Source organism: Schistocerca serialis, chromosome 4, assembly GCF_023864345.2.
Source record: "Schistocerca serialis cubense isolate TAMUIC-IGC-003099 chromosome 4, iqSchSeri2.2, whole genome shotgun sequence".
Lineage (NCBI taxonomy): Eukaryota > Metazoa > Arthropoda > Insecta > Orthoptera > Acrididae > Schistocerca > Schistocerca serialis.
The window spans coordinates 396,089,921-396,106,170 of NC_064641.1; the positions used below are offsets into that span (position 1 = coordinate 396,089,921).

The 16,250-nt window shown below is 40.0% G+C and overlaps 1 protein-coding gene across 4 annotated transcripts in view; it reads left to right on the forward strand.

Moving 5' to 3' along the window:
- The window catches only part of LOC126474925 (glycerol-3-phosphate acyltransferase 1, mitochondrial), a 427,627-nt gene that overhangs the window by 174,336 nt on the left and 237,041 nt on the right, over positions 1–16,250 (forward strand). Inside the window, exon 1 of one of the 4 annotated variants that reach the window (XM_050102434.1) lies at positions 9,065–9,223. The exons of the other annotated variants lie outside the window; for them this stretch is intronic. Coding sequence (XP_049958391.1) covers positions 9,069–9,223 — 155 coding nt within the window. The 5' untranslated portion in view covers positions 9,065–9,068. Of the gene's footprint in view, positions 1–9,064; positions 9,224–16,250 lie in introns of those variants that run through there. 4 annotated transcript variants of the gene reach the window in all.

Genomic DNA, 16,250 nt, shown 5'->3' on the forward strand with positions numbered 1-16,250 from the left:
GGGGGGGGGAGGTGACAATTAAGAAATAACATTGTTTCTATTTTTATTCTTTTGCTATTCATCAGGACTTCTTATTTCACTTATCCCAGACATTAATAAACATGTATAAGGCAAAATAAAAGATTTCGGGTATAATTTGAGTGCCAGAAAAATGTGTTCAAACTTCCAGTGCGCCTCTGTGATGATGCTACTTTTTAGGGCCTTATATGCTTGCATTGCAAAACCAAATCCACTTTTCTAGATAGTTTAGAATATGCTCTTTCTAATGACCATAACTTAGAAGAGTTTGGAGAAAACACTTTTTTGAAAAATTTGACTAAAAATACCCATTTTTAGCACTTTTTGAAAAATCGTCTACTTTATCCTAGATTTGTGAAATAATGGAAAGCAATAGGAGAATGACATTTTATATCCTAAGACCTTGGGTTGGTGAGTTATGGTGTGCAAAGTTTCATGCACATCCCACAATTACTTTTGGAGATATAAAAAACTAAAGTTCCCATTTTTTTTAAACAGCTATTTTTTTGCCCAACTTTGCTTCAAATTATCTATATGAAAATTCCTCAGATATCCTTTTCTTAATATTTTACTTTAAAGAGCTCTAAAAGTTGTATAAGATGGCCAAGTTTTGTTTCTTTCATGCAAATACTTACAGAGATATCTCATCTCAAAGTTGCCGAAAATTCAAGGACGCACTATAGAAAGCTGTGCTATGGTCTTAAACAAGTGACTGTATCTCCGAAAGTATTGAATTTCTGAAGCTGAAACTTTACCAGTGTTCATTGAGAACGTGTGTGAATGTTCATACAAAATTTCATCAAAATCCATGAGGGTCATGTGGGAGCCTCTAGACCACTAGGCATGGAATGACCCAAAGATGAGTCAGTGGAACAAACTGGTCTGTCCAAATGGTAGTTGACTATGATGGCACCGAAGCGGAAGGTGATAAAATGTAAAAAGAAGCCGAAATTGCTTCACTGACGAAGATCATAGGCAGTTCCTAGGTCAGATCGTCGCACAGATGCGAAAATAGCAGGCAATGAAAATTAAATCACATTTTAAACACCGCTCAGATCACACGTTAGTGTAAAAGCCACAGGACCAGTTACGTTCTAAAAATTTTCATCGTTTCCAGTTATAAGAAAGTTCACAATATATAGCCGTACAGCCAGACTCTGATTTCTTGTAGAGTTACAGAACACTAGCGACTTTCCCCGGCATTACATGGGTAACACTATAGTATCTACGGCCGAAAGAATTATCTGGCGAAGCGTAATTTGGTTGCGAGGGGTTGCGCAGAGCTATGATTAAAGTTCGGAGGGTAGCATTGGATAACTGAATATCATCCTTTACTTTCATACACCGCTGCCCGACGAAAAAAGTTACAAGGGGAGGAAGAAACGAAATAAGCTACACAGTTTGGGAGTGTAAGTCATGTTATTTTAGTGATTACAAAATCGAGTCCAGTTTACAAAGAACTTGGCAGTATGACGTTGCACACGCTCTAGGCTGGAAGCTTGCACTGATGCCGCTGGTAAGGATGTCATAAAGCCGTTGTATTCTCTCCTGGGACGAGCTGGCCCACAACTGTTGGCTAAATGGTTCAAATGGCTCTGAGCACTATGGGACTTAACTTCTGAGGTCATCAGTCCCCTTGAACTTTTAAACCTAACTAACCTAAGGACATCACACACATCCATACCCGAGCAGGATTCGAACCTGCGACCGTAGCGGTCGCGCGGCTCCAGACTGTAGCGCCTAGAACCGCTCGGCCACTACGGCCGGCCACAACTTTCGGAACTGGCCCATTATGTCCTGGACACTGGCTCTGGGCCTGAGTTGATTTGTCACAGAGAGTTGGAACTCTCATTTACCTCACTTATATGCTCTCCAATAGAGTGTACATGTACGAAGTTTCATTGACATCTGACCATGTCTTCTACGTGCTACACTGCTTTTTGTTAAACAGTATAACTTAAACGAATTGAGACATTCCCTTTCACACACCTTAAACATCACTATACCCAGAAAATATGTTCTTATCAGCTTAATATGTGATACGTCCCGCTTTGCAGGTCGTTTACGAGGTCAGCGGTAGCTTGTGACGGCTTCGATGGTAGCGACAACTCGCGCCAGCATGGGGTTGTAGTTGGGCAGTTTCACAGAATTCCAAGGAGTTCTTCCATTCGCTGCTAGATGACAATGGCATCTCTTTCACATGACCATGAGACTTAAATTCATTATAGCTCAGACAGTTCTCACGAAATATTTATAAATTACATGTACAAACGATTATATATACAAACCTTTCTCGTGAATCATTCTATCTGTTTGTGAAAAGCGTATCTTAGTTCTGAAATTAGCTCGGAAATACAGAGATAGCACCGAGGGACTTAGGTTTATATAAGTGTGGATAGATAAATAGATAGAATTGTATTATGGTCGCATATGACTTTTCGGGTCACTAAACAACTTCAGTGTTGCAATTAACATGGATTCCCCAAGCTCAGTCGTGTGAAACACAGCTAGCATTGTTCGTTTAGGAGACGGCAAGAAGCGAAGCTCAGGTTTGTACCATATTTCTTGACTTCCAAAAAGCAATCGATACAGTTGAGCATTGTAGTCTAGTAAACAAAAGACGCAGATACGGGGTAAATAAGCAGACGGAAGGGCTCCCAGCAAGTGAAAGAGGGAGAGAGAGCCGCCGCAGTATGTCGCTCTTAATCGGGAAATACTGTTAGAAGAGAAGGTATTCTGATGGGGCAGCTACTGTTAAATGATGTACACTAGCTAATAATGTCTGTAACCCTATGAAGCTTTTCACAGACAACGCAATTATGTAAAGGGGGTGACGTTGTTAGAAACATATCACTAAACGCAGAGACTTTAATGTTACCAGGGCCTGTCCAAAGCTCGGCTGTTGACATAAATAAATGTTATGCATTACAGATAAAAAGAAGAAAATATCCGGAGTTTAACTGCGCGTTCGGCGACCAGTTACTAGAATTAGCTACCTCCTTAAAGAATCTACGACTGTGTGCCCGGAGTGAGATGGATCGAACATGTAACCGTGGAAAGGCGGATGGCAGTCTCCGGTTTATTCTAAGAATGTGAAGTTCACACACAGAAGAGGTCGCATACAAAATCGTCCACCAACTAGTACTTCAGTTTTATTTTCGGCCATAATGGCTATGTTTGTGAACCGTGACTGTTTAGTATAATTATTTATTTGTTAGCTACCAGTCACATTTGTATTTGTTTTATGTTTAATCTAACATAATACAACGCGTTTGGAACATGTTCTGTTCATCATCAGGCGTTTGTATTGTCTTAAACTAAATTAACCTATAACTTTTTGTCCATTGTTCGTTACTGTAGTGGCTGGTGTGGCAGTTGGGGGGAGGGGCTCAGCCTCAGTGGATGGCCAGAAATCGGTCAGTGATGTCTTCAGCTCGTTTTTCTTGTTGTTGGTTATGTATAACATCACAGTCTGTATAGGATGCAGATAGTTTTGCAGCAAGTTTTTCATCAGTTATGTGCTGCGAAAATCGTATGAAAGGCTTTTCTATGACAGTAGATCACTTACGATTTTATCGCCTTGTAGTTTCACTTGCACCATTGGTGTTACGGCGGAGCTGTTGAGTAAAGTTACACCATTGCACTTTGTATTTTGTCACTGTTTTCCAACGTAATTCATTGCACAAATTGTTTCGACATACATGTAAACATTATGCACTTAATACAACAAGGCGGACTTGTAGCATGTGAGTCAATAACAATTATCGAGATTTTGTATCGATATTCTTCGTACTGACAGATTTGTAGTCGGTTATTTACATTGACACATCTTAAGTCAATTGAGTTAGAACTGGCGTAAGACTGTTGAAGAATTTTGAGTTTTTGAATTCGGTTATCTCATTAAGAATGTTATCTCCATGTTTTGTAATATGGATAAAAATTGTTCCTAGGTGTGCGGCCTTTACGAAGGTGAGCTAACGAGAGAAAGAGAGAGAGAGAGAGAGAGAGAGAGAGAGAGAGAGAGAGAGAGAAGACGTAAAGAAGAGCTACACGTATTGTCACAATTTTGTTCAGTCAGTGTGGGAGTGTCACAGAGATGCTCAACAAAGTACTATTAGAGACTCTAATAGCCGGCCGCTGTGACCGAGCGGTTCTAGACGCTTCAGTCCGGAACCGCGCTGCTGCTGCTGCGGTCGCAGGTTCGAATCCTGCCTCGGGCATGGATGTGTGTGATGTCCTTAGGTTTAAGTAGTTCTAAGTCCAGGGTACTGATGACCTCATATGTTAAGTCCCATAGTGCTTAGAACCATTTCAACCATTTTTTGACTGTACTAGAAATGCGTTGTGCATTTTGAAGACCTTTACAAAGCAAATTCCGAGAGCCCACGTTCCAAAACGAATCAGTAAATATACTACTTCCTCCAACACATTTCTGGTGTAATAATCGCTTCGTTAAAATTGGCCCATACAGAGGCCTACCGATAGTCCTTCTCCCTGCGACCGAAATGCTACTGGTATCTGATGTTACTTTTCATACGGAAAGAAGGTGGCACTACTGAATACCGATGCAAACGAAATTACAGGAAATACGTTATCAAATAACCAGCCATAGAACGTCTTTATTTTCCTGCAGTTATTAGTTCACTGTCGAGGATAAAAGTTATTTGATCCTGAGTATATCGGTGTGGAGAATAACTACAGTTGAGGAAATGGACGTATTTCCTTTCAACGATCCGTGTCTCACTGATAAATGTGGCGTTTAACCATAAACCAGTGCTGAATCATTTGGTAGAACTCTTCATGTACACATCAGCTTCCGCTGCCGAATGGTCAGCGCGGATGACTGCCATGCGGAGGACCCGCGTTCCATTCCCGGTACAGCCAGGCACTTTTCCTTGATGGGAGAACTGGAATGGGGTGCCCTTGGCTTCGTGATACCAGTTGAGAAGCTACTTGACCGAGTAGTGGGTTGCCGCTGCTCGAGGTTGGGGATGGCGGTTATCGCTGAAGCAACCGTTTTCCGTTTCCGTTATATCGTGCTTTTTTTTTCGACACCGGTTTAACTAGACTGTTAAAACCGCTCAAAATAACTGATTTTCAATATTTTATTCGTATTATTTCCTACAATAAACGTAGAAATGGAACAACGATTGAAAAATTTTGACTCCCTCAGTTTCAAGATAGAATCAAAATACAGGGTGTTTCAAAAAGGACTGTACAACTTTAAAAATTAATATAAATTTATTGAAAGAAGATATAGAACTGGGTTTAGTGTTACTTTGTAGGGAAACACGTCAAGTTTTTTTTTCTTTGCCTTAAACTAAAGATGTTGTATGTGGCTTCCGTTGGTTATCCTGCACACATGGCATCGGAAGTCAATTTCTTCCCAAACTCACTGTAGCATTGCAGGTGTAACTTACTCACTGGCGGGGTAAATTCTTGCTCTTAGTTCATGTAAAGAAGCGGGCGTAGGAGGAACAAACACGATATCCTTGATGAATCCCCACACACAAAAATCGAGTGGTGTCAGGTGTGGGGAACGTGGAGGCCACGCAATTGGCGCATCACGGCCAATCCATTGACCTGGAAAGCGGTCACTTAGAAAATCCTGGACGTCAGCCAGATAGTGGGGTGGTGCACCATCTTGCATTAAGTAAACGAATCGTTCTTGGTCATCGTCATCGATCTGTGGTATCAAAAATTGTTGTAACGTGGCCTCACTTGCTCAGTGACGTCGTCAGGTGTGCTTTGACTACCTGATGCTTTCCCAAGTCTTACCGAGCACCCTGTTTCTACAAAACATTTATGACACTCATAAATTGTTGGCCTACTAGGAGGATCTTTAGCGTACTTGGTGCCGAAATTACGCTGAACTATTGTCGCCGACTTCGATTCTTCAAACCAAAATACAGCTTGCACGCTCGGGTCCAGTGAAGCCAGCCATCGTTAACGCAACTGCCGCTATCGTTCCTAAGGCGCGATTAGGCATTAGCGAACTACGCGACACAGAACTTGATGTCATTTCCCTACAAATTGACACTACAATCACCTCTGTAGGTAGTATGAAACAATTTATAAGAATTTTCTTGGTTGTAGAGTCCTTTTTAAATTAAATATGCAAATAAAAGAAAACTTAGGCCGTCCATCGTTCACTGTTTTTCAAGAAAAGTTGTAAGTGTTTGACTACTACAAAAATTACGAGTATTTACCTGCTGATTCTAATTTTTTGAATCTCTGCTCAAAATTCATGTTGGAATTGGGGATCATGTCACTATTTGGCCAGTCACATTATGTAGACACATACAGCACATTAGCTGCTTTCTAATATTATGAACTATTAAGTTTTCTCCTTATATTGTGCCACAAGTTCGTTGTGGCTTCTCCCATTTTTAATCTTTTAAAGCAAATGGAGCATTGTACTTCACAGATACCGCACTTCGTAAAATATTTTCAGACGACGGACTACCATATAGAAATCTTGCCCACTACATGTACATGCGGATCATCTAATACGCGCGCCACATGACAACAGATACATTATTGTCTCAGCAGTGCTGTACCAATTGTTATGCCATGTGTCCGTTGCTTGTTTCTGTCGGCATGCTTATTGAAATAGCACTGATCCTTTTTCCCATTTTCTGTGATAAGGCAATAATTCAATGCAGTGGAAATTGCACGAATAAAAATTACTCGTTCTTGAAAAAAGTTTTACTTAAAAACGAAAAGTTTTAGCACTGCTGCTATGGCTAATTGGTATTTCGCTTTTCTTACTTAGTTATTAGTTGTTCAGTGATAATTTGTTTACAGAGGAGGCTTCTAAGAAATCTGAGACCAGCCAGGGAGTTCTGTGTTTTCGTGAGGAATTTGCCAGTTGACGCAGTTGCAGTGTGTTTTGTGAAAAGGACTGCTTGAAATGTCTTCTGACTGGGCCCACAGGAGAGTGAAGTGTGCTTGCTGTTTGCATATCCATAAGGGAGTGACAAAAAAAACAGGCTTTGTTTAGATTGGGAATAATGTTCTCATTTGAAGACTGTCTCAAAGTGAAGATGTTTCCAGTGACGACTTTTTGTGTTCTTAATATTTTGACAGAATAACAACAATGATCTGAACAAGGTGAAGCCTCCCATGGTGGAGACGATGCAGATTTTACATCAGTAGAGGAAGAATTAAATAACCCGAATCATCAAGTACAGAGGTAGGTGTTAGTCCTGTTGAGAAATCGAGGCCAGTGAAGTAGAGTCATAAGCTCTATGCATCAAGAAAGAGCAGAGAAATTACTACAGCAAAACTGACCACACTCTTCAAATTAGAAATTCCATCTTCAGAAAAAAATGAACCAAAGCACTCTTGCACCTCCTGCCAGGAATTTTTCACAAATATCAATTCAGCTGTTGAATATTGTGCATCCTTCAGTGAAGAGGTGCATGCTTTTAACTATTATTCCAGAGATGTTTTCAAAGAAAACAATTTTGAACCACGCTCCATCAGTTTCAAAGTACATGGTAGACAAATCAAGAAATGTGAGGTCTGTAAAAGGAGTCTTTGGAAGACCAGAGACATTGTTATGGTCATCCTGTAGGAGCAGCTCAAGTTCACATAGTGCAGTCATTTTATCTGGAAGATAAATGGAGCTGTTCTCGCCAGTGCTAACAAAAAAGACACTATAACTGTTACAGCTGAAGGTCAAAAAGTTGTGAAAGTGAGGAAGTACATGACTCGCAGTATTAAAGAAACTTGCAATTTTAAAGAGCATACTATACAGCTTCACATATTGGAAGATCAAAATTTTATGCACTACAACGTAAGTGAGTAGTCCCACACCCACCTAGAGATGTCTGCTTATATGTTTACTGCGCTAATTTTGAACTTTGTGTGGCAACTTTTACTGGAGCACGTGACAAATGACACCTTGCTTGGGCGTGTGAAATCATTAGTAGTCTGTGGCGTAAAACGGGAACCCAAAAACTTGCATTTAGTGGGCATCGTTCTTAGCGACTGAATAATTCAGCAGGACTCGTCACTCGTGATAGAATTGATGCTGAAAGGACAGGTCGGCTGAATAACTGGAACGGTGAAAATATTGTCCGTGAAAGACAAAGTTCGAGGTTCGGGTCCTGGTTCGGCACACTGTTTTAATCTATAAAGAAAATTCTGCTGCAGAATGGTCAATTCGTTTCATAAATGCGAGAACGTTATGAGCGTATAGTAAGAGCTAGTGTGTTAAGGAAATACTCAACAAATTCTAGTTACTTTCTAAGAGAAGTGAGTTACATATTAGACCTCTTCCTGCACAAGAAAATAATAGAAATTAGAGCTGATAAATAGGTTTATTGACAGTAGTTCTTGTCATGCACCATTCGCGAGTGGAACAAGGAAGGGGGGGAATTATAGTGGCAACAGAAATGCTCTCCGCCACACTACAAAAGGTGGTATGCGAAGTATAGGCATTTTTGTAGAGGTTTCGGAAAATAATACAGCCTGCTGAAAGGCAGATATTTCAGTGTAGCTCGTGAGCGTAGGCGGTCATGATCTTGAAGGAGTTAGTTTCGGTACTATACATATTGTTGCAGCTCTTGTGGACAAAACATTGCAAATTAATATGTGCGCGTCCTAGATGAACTGTAACCTGCTTAAGCGCCATCCGAAAGGAAAGAAATAATAAAAGCAAACATGTTGCAAATCATCCAGTCTTGATCTGAATCAAGCGATCGCATTATGGAGAACACATTTGTCCTCTTGTCGCAAAACATATTTGTTCGAGGCACCTGTACTGTTTCACACTTACAAACCTTTAATTTGAGTCGGAAGTATTTCAGAGCTTCGTGTTTGTTCTGCAAATTACGCCATACACACAATTTTCGGAAGCGATTACATGTTACCCATGACGTGCTGAGCACAAGTAACCAAGCAAGATCTCATCGTATTGATTCGAGGTCATTCAGAGAAGTTTCTCCCCATCGCACTTGCAGCTTCTTTGTGCCGTTGGCAGTACTGGTATGGCACAAATCGCACATTCGCCAACTACGCAGTTGCCGCGTCGCCGGTCTTTTATGACTCTGCTTACAGTACGTCGAGCGTCACATTGTTCGCGGCACGGCTGTCGGTTCAGTTTCTGTAACTTGGTTCCTGCACGTGATAGAGCTGGAGCTGTTGTGATAGAAGAAGCGTGTAATGATACATTTTTCTTCTTACACTGCCGAACCAAGTAAGTAACGATCCACGCAAGTGGAAATCTCTAGAGGTGCAGGTTTTACATTAAGATTTGTTTGATACTGACTGTCATTCAGAGACTGTAATGAATAGACGCATCACAGACGCCTGCTGCCAGACTTCCTTCCGTACTGCAGTCATGCTTAGTTTTAAGAGTGTTCGTGTGATAATGTCCTCATTTTTTATTGTAGCCCATTTGTTAATATGCGAAGTGTAGCCTGTCCATTGGTTCGCAGAACCGCAGCATTCATCGAAGTACTGTCAAATTCTTCGATGACCAACGAAATGAACGCGAAGCAGGTCTATCCGTTACCCATATCTTCTGAAGAGCTCGATACTTAAATACTTGCTCATTTCGTTGATCCATGAAGGGAAAAATCATCTTCCCGGGAATGCATTCATCTTAATTTGGTAATGAGGTTGAAAAAAATTCTTGTCCATACGAAACTGCACATACGGGCTGTAACCTGAGCTATAATCGCGTGGATTACGGCTTTCTGGGCGGCCGCGAAGGCTTGAGTGATTGGACTTTATTAATGCGTGCTTCTTACGCGTGAAAGGGGATACTCGTGGGAACAGAGTTTGATAAATAATGAGAGCCTTGGGTTTCCGTAACTTGAGATATGCGAGATAGCGGCATATAAATATTGCATAATGAGAGACAAGATAGCTGTAGAACTGCATATCACCATGATTCAAGGCTAGATGTTTCTTGAGGAATCTAAGAATCCTACAGCATCTACAGAAATCAGCTTAAAATATCTTTAGAAGTTACCGCTTTATTACCCCTTTAGTTATAACTGGTTATTATCCGGAGAACTGGCCAGTAGCTGGAAAGCTTATTAATATAGTGCGTACTTTTCTCGGATGCCGCCAGAGGTCACAATGTGTTCAGAGGTGGTAGGCGCGATAGCGTCATTTAACCGCTGGGGTTGGCTCTGAGCACTATGGGACTTAACATCTATGGTCATCAGTCCCCTAGAACTTAGAACTACTTGAACCTAACTAACCTAAGGACAGCACACAACACCCAGTCATCACGAGGCAGAGAAAATCCCTGACCCCGCCGGGAATCGAACCCGGGAACCCGGGCGTGGGAAGCGAGAACGCTACCGCACGACCACGAGAAACCGCTGGGGTGAAACACGGTTTTCGTTTCTAAATATCAATTTTGAATTTACATAGTCATTGACCAAATAATAAAAATGTTAAACTCTAATTGTAAAATATATTAAAATGAGGTCCGAGGATTATCTAAGGCCCTTGAATGTGCCAGTCATAACTTTGCTATTTGAGAAGTTATGATTTCGTAGAATACATGGCTGAGCACATTGTTTTAAAACAAGTATGCAAAAAGGTACAATAGATTGTACATGTAAGCCCCAAACAGACCAGCACACTATGAATGGAGAGACATTGCAGGGTGCCTTCCACAAAGTGCGATCCTGCCGTACTCTCGTCAATGTCTTCGTTGTAAACCCTAAGGTTCTTTCCCCTCCTTTATGTTCTGGTTTTCGTTTAATGTTCGGCCGTTTTATTTGGACCAGGAGACAGAATTAGTTCTTTCTAAGATTTACAGTTATTGATGTCTGCCGAACAATGAAGCACCGACAAGAAAGAGTTAATGTTGCTTTTATGCTGTTTCGTGCTTTAAAAATGTAACATCTTCGTCTAAGGTGTAGTACTAACCAGAAGTACCATCCAAGACACAATATTTTAGACATACATGTTGACTGAAACTTGAATTGTAAGATCAATATTTAACCATAATGATAAATGTCAACATTGTTTTAAAATTTTCAGTCAGTGGTACCCAGAATACATTTTAGGTGTAATAATCCTTTAGATAAAAAAGTATTAAACGTACACTTAATTTCAATTAGTGAAAATATTATCAGCAGTCGTACATTACATTTAGTGACTTGGGCGAGGCGTCGGTCTCGGTGTCGGTGGTTGGGAACGAAATAGCTGTAATGTGACTAAATTTGGACTCGGCACCGTGCATTCAGTTTCAGTGACCGTAGCCTTGTTGTATATAGATCAGAATTCGTATCCTGTTTGATAACCTGAGCAAAGTAATGTAATCCCGATCTAATCTTATGAAGTAATCAATGCTTGGAAGCGAAAATCAGCTAAACAATTTCCACTTAATCAAAAAGAGATAACGACAGGAGTGAAGCCGTGGGAACGATCCGTGAGAGTGGTCTCGTGGTTGTAGGCGCGCAGTCCGGAACCGTGCGACTGCTACGGTCGCAGGTTCGAATCCTGCCTCGGGCATGGATGTGTGTGATGTCCTTAGGTTAGTTAGGTTTAAGTAGTTTTAACTTCTAGGGGACTGATGACCTCAGAAATTAAGTCCCATAGAGCTCAGAGCCATTTGAACCATTTTTTTGATCCGTGAGACGTGTTGGGATATGTCGATCTGTAAGAGAATTTTCGCGAAAGGGAGGGTTTCAGGTTCGAGTTCCGGCCAGGAAGTTTGATTCCGCCAGGAAGTTTAAAAACAACTGACATTCGGCTGTAGCGTCAAAGATTAATTACCGGTCACTTTTACAACTTGCACTTTTCAGGCGCGGTTAACGTAGTTCCCATTAGTTCACCGTAATAACGTTGAATAATTAATGTTCACGACACAATCATTCATAATTCAAATCAACTTCTATAAATGCAGGCCCAGGCGGTGTTACATAATATGCCCACTTTCAATTAGTTTGCAGACACGGCAGGAGACGCCTCGATCATAAACTAATCGCATCGCAAACCATTTATCGTAAGTACACGACAGTGCCGAAAAGTAAAATGCGTGCGAGAATCCTATAAAAGTACTAGCAAGAAAAATCCACTGTCGCCCAAGACAAAGGAGGGCTGACCGAAATAATATAGTTGTGCCAATGACATAACAGTCTTACAACTGATTAAATTCCTTGTCAGCAGTCCGTTCCAGTTCTATTTATACAAATTTTCACGAATAGAACCTTTAAGTGGAAAAGAAAATTGTTTCCACTTTCTAGCTATTTCTATACTACAGATAGCTTCTTTGGTAGACCTTATTTGCCAGTTTAAACTAGTAAGTGGCCAGGGTTCTCTGTTTTACTAAAAGTCTACCACGATTGTTCAGTTTCCACTAATGACATCATAACATGTATTTTGAATATGAACTACGGAATACGTAACTAACTTCCTGTGCTGAGTAATATACACGTTTTTCTATAGTTTTCATTACATTTGAATCTCGCTTTATTCAGTAACTTGTGATAATATCTAAGGGACATTAAATCATCCTCCCGTCCTTTGCTACGTTTCTTCTTCTTTATTGACAGAGAGGAAGACGTGTGTGTCATATCAGCGGAAAATTGTTGGTTTGCGTAGTACACAAGATACGGCAGAAATAATACCACGCATTTAAGCAAACAGCTAAGAGTCTCTTATCAGTCACTTAAACAACAAAAAATGCTGTTGGCCACTTTGACTAGCACTGTTGATACTCTTTAGTAATATAACCATTTTGGCAAGTTGCGAATCTGCTTCCCTGGTTTTATCCCAAATTATTTTTCTTGTTATTTCCTCTGGGGATCCCTAAGATATAGACTATACACGCTTGTCACTCTTGAAGTGTTAAGCAATACGGGAAGAGATAAACACTATTCGTCTGCCATGACCTACCAAGTCAGGGACACACAACGTGAACAGCGTTTAATCTATCAGTAATGGCCACCACTTGACCTACGTCATTAAATAAATCACATCAGATATGCTTGATACAAATAATTCATTGATTTCTGTTGTGCTTCTTAATATTTGTGTGATTTAACGTGTCAGATATTTAGGTTGAGTCAGTCCAAATGTTGTTCATGGGGTATTACATGCTGCTCTGTGTCACCTGAAATCGTGCATTGTCCAACATTGCGAACAAAATCCATTGTTCTGTGAAGTATTCATTTACGTGCCCACTGAATGATGAATGACCTCGTTTTATCACATTAGTGTTCCGCAGTATTCATTCCCTGGTATATTTATTGATGAATAATCAGAATTACTACTGATGACTTATTACTGCTGATGTGTACGAGTCTATGAAGTCGCCGTTGTGTATATCCTCATTTTTCTTTTTGTAATTATAATCAACCCAACTCTTTCTCTTTGACGCCGAGCATTACAAATAAAAAAAAAAAAAACTGAAGCTGTTTTCAGAACAACCACAGAAAAACTTGCATATTCTTAACAGTGATACCCAACGTAAGCAGTGTAAAAATAGGCGCCGTTCTTTCCGCCTTTTTCCAATTAAATATCCCTTTTTTATATAAAACTCATGGACTTCAGAGTGAACCGAATTTGATCTGATGAAAAGTAAATTAAACTAGGAATTTATTTCGTATGGACACCAACAGCAATGTTGCCATTGTAGACAGTGAAACTCGCCGTTGGGGATATCATATTAAGACTGTCATCGGGCGGCACCGCTATGATATTCTGTGTACACAGCAGCAATAAATATTAGAAATAAAGTACAAGATAACTGCTCACTTTCTCTTATTTTCCATTTAGTGCAGTAAGGGTAAAAAATGGAACTTTTTCCCTAATTAACCAGTTGGTCTCAAATTTTAACATACAATTTCTGTATATTGTTAAATACAACTACAAAGCTACAAATATAACTACAAAGTTACAAATCGATCTAAGTAACAGTTTTTGAGGAATTATTATTTTGTTTTATTTTGAAGGTTTTTTTTTAAAATCTTCTTCATACAGTAAATTTACTTTCATGTGCTTGAAAAACTTCAAACTGTATTTAATTAATAATACAAAAAGTTTTGTTTAAGCTTCTTTCGCTGTATTTTACAGTGACTTTAAATTAATTTTCAAAGTTCTGAATCTTTTTATTGAAAAATATTATTTATTTAACTATCAATATTTGCTTTTCTAATTTTTATTAGAATTATACTTAAGACTGTTAGCGCTGATAGAGTTTCCTCAAAACATTTCATCCAATTTAGTGAATATTTACTATGAAAACGTTATATTTAAATGATCAGTTTCACAAATAGAGATAAATGCAGTCAGAGTTAGACAATCATTCCCCAATCCTTGCTTCGGGAGGACGACGGTTCAATCCCGTCTCCGGCCATCCTGATTTAGGTTTTCCGTGATTTCCCTAAATCGCTTCAGGCAAATGCCGGGATGGTTCCTTTGAAAGGGCACGGCCGATTTCCTTCCCCATCCTTCCCTTACCCGAGCTTGCGCTCCGTCTCTAATGACCTCGTTGTCGACGGGACGTTAAACACTAATCTCCTCCTCCCAATCCTTGCTCTAAAGGGATGTACGTTGTTCTTTCTGCTCTCTTCTGAGCGTCGCCAGCTTGTATGGCCTTCAATCGAGATGCATACCTTCTTCTTTTTTCAAATTTTAGGCACCGTTTGGCCTTTTGCTTCCGTCTTCACTCAACTCGAACTTTAATCCAGTCAAATAGCAGATATACCTTGCAAAAGGTGGGGTAGAAGAGTTTATTTTTTCAACTCGTTCATATGGTTGGAAAGATTAGAAAACCGAGTTTTGCCAACAAAATTTCGCTTGGGAAAACATTCTGCAGTCAAAAAACTTGGAAAATTTCGGTCTTTTTTCAGTTTTTTTCAAAATATCTCAGTTTCATTTGCTCCTATCGCTTTGACGTCTACTTTCTTTTTTAAAGAGCACAAAATTCTCTACAAATTTGATTCTTGCAATTTTTTTGTACTCCCATTATCTAAGGCGCGACAGTGCTTCAAAAAATACCAATTTTTCAAATTTTGAGCATAGTGACAAGATACCTTATTTTTGAACACTATTTTTTTCAGTTTCTATTTGTGTAGTATAAATACATTATACATCATGTTATATGTTGGAATGTACCACCTCACTTTCAGGTAATCAATTCTCTGTATGCAACATGAGGATTGCTGGGCACCCAACTATTGTGATTCTTACATCACTACCTGAAGTTCACTATGGGCCACGTCAGCCCTGGTATTTGTAAAACTATAAATATAAAAATACATCATTAAGACACACACACACACACACACACACACACACACACACACACACACACACACACACACACACACAAAATAAATTGTCTCAGGAAACTGAACTATTATTAGCTGCAATAGGCAACCTAATTAGGTAGGTAATTATTCTTGTGTATAAAAGCCTTACAGTTGACATTAAAAATAAGTAGCTTTATTACAGTTAAGATGCATTGTCAGTTACTAAAAAATGTTGACAGTTCTGGGTGTGTAATACTTGTAATATCGCACTTTAGCGCACTTGAGACAAATATGAGCATCACTTCCAACGTTTTGATGGGCCAGGTTCCTCAGTGTCACCAGAAATACCTTGAGTTACGGATTCAGGGTCTGTACATGGAGTTGATCCCAGGTTGACCTCTTCTTTAAACAGCGAGTCAGCCTCAGCAAGTTCGTTGATTTCGTGAGCGGTTTCCTCAACATCCTCCATAACATCTTCTTCACTGTCTTCATATAAAAATTTTGGCACGTTTTCACAGTTGACCCCAATACATTTCTTACAAATTGAAGAACATTTCAAACCCGCTTTTCTGCAGGAGAACGCTCCGCGACAGTTCCGCTTGCATGAGCATGAAACAGTGTGAAGAAGTGCTTCAGGTGCTGGAACTCGGCTCATTATAACGGGTATTGGACCCTGGTCACTGTGATTCCAGCCCCATTTCTCAGGAGGTTTCCAGTTTCCCATCCAACTTTGGACTTGTTGGTAAGTCCGCAACGAATGATGTTGTGCAGCATCTTGTGTAGGTGGCAATCGTGCAAGATTTAGTTCGCTTTTTGTGGCAGACTTGGCGAATAGCTGGCACCGCAAATGGTCTAGTGTGTGGGAACTGCTGGCACCTCCACTATACAATGCGATAGTAACCTGTTCTCCTGCTGTTATTATTTCTTCACGGGTAGCATGTGGTTTATTGAACGTGCAAAGCGCTGAGGTTAGGTGTTCATTTTTCGCAACAATATTGC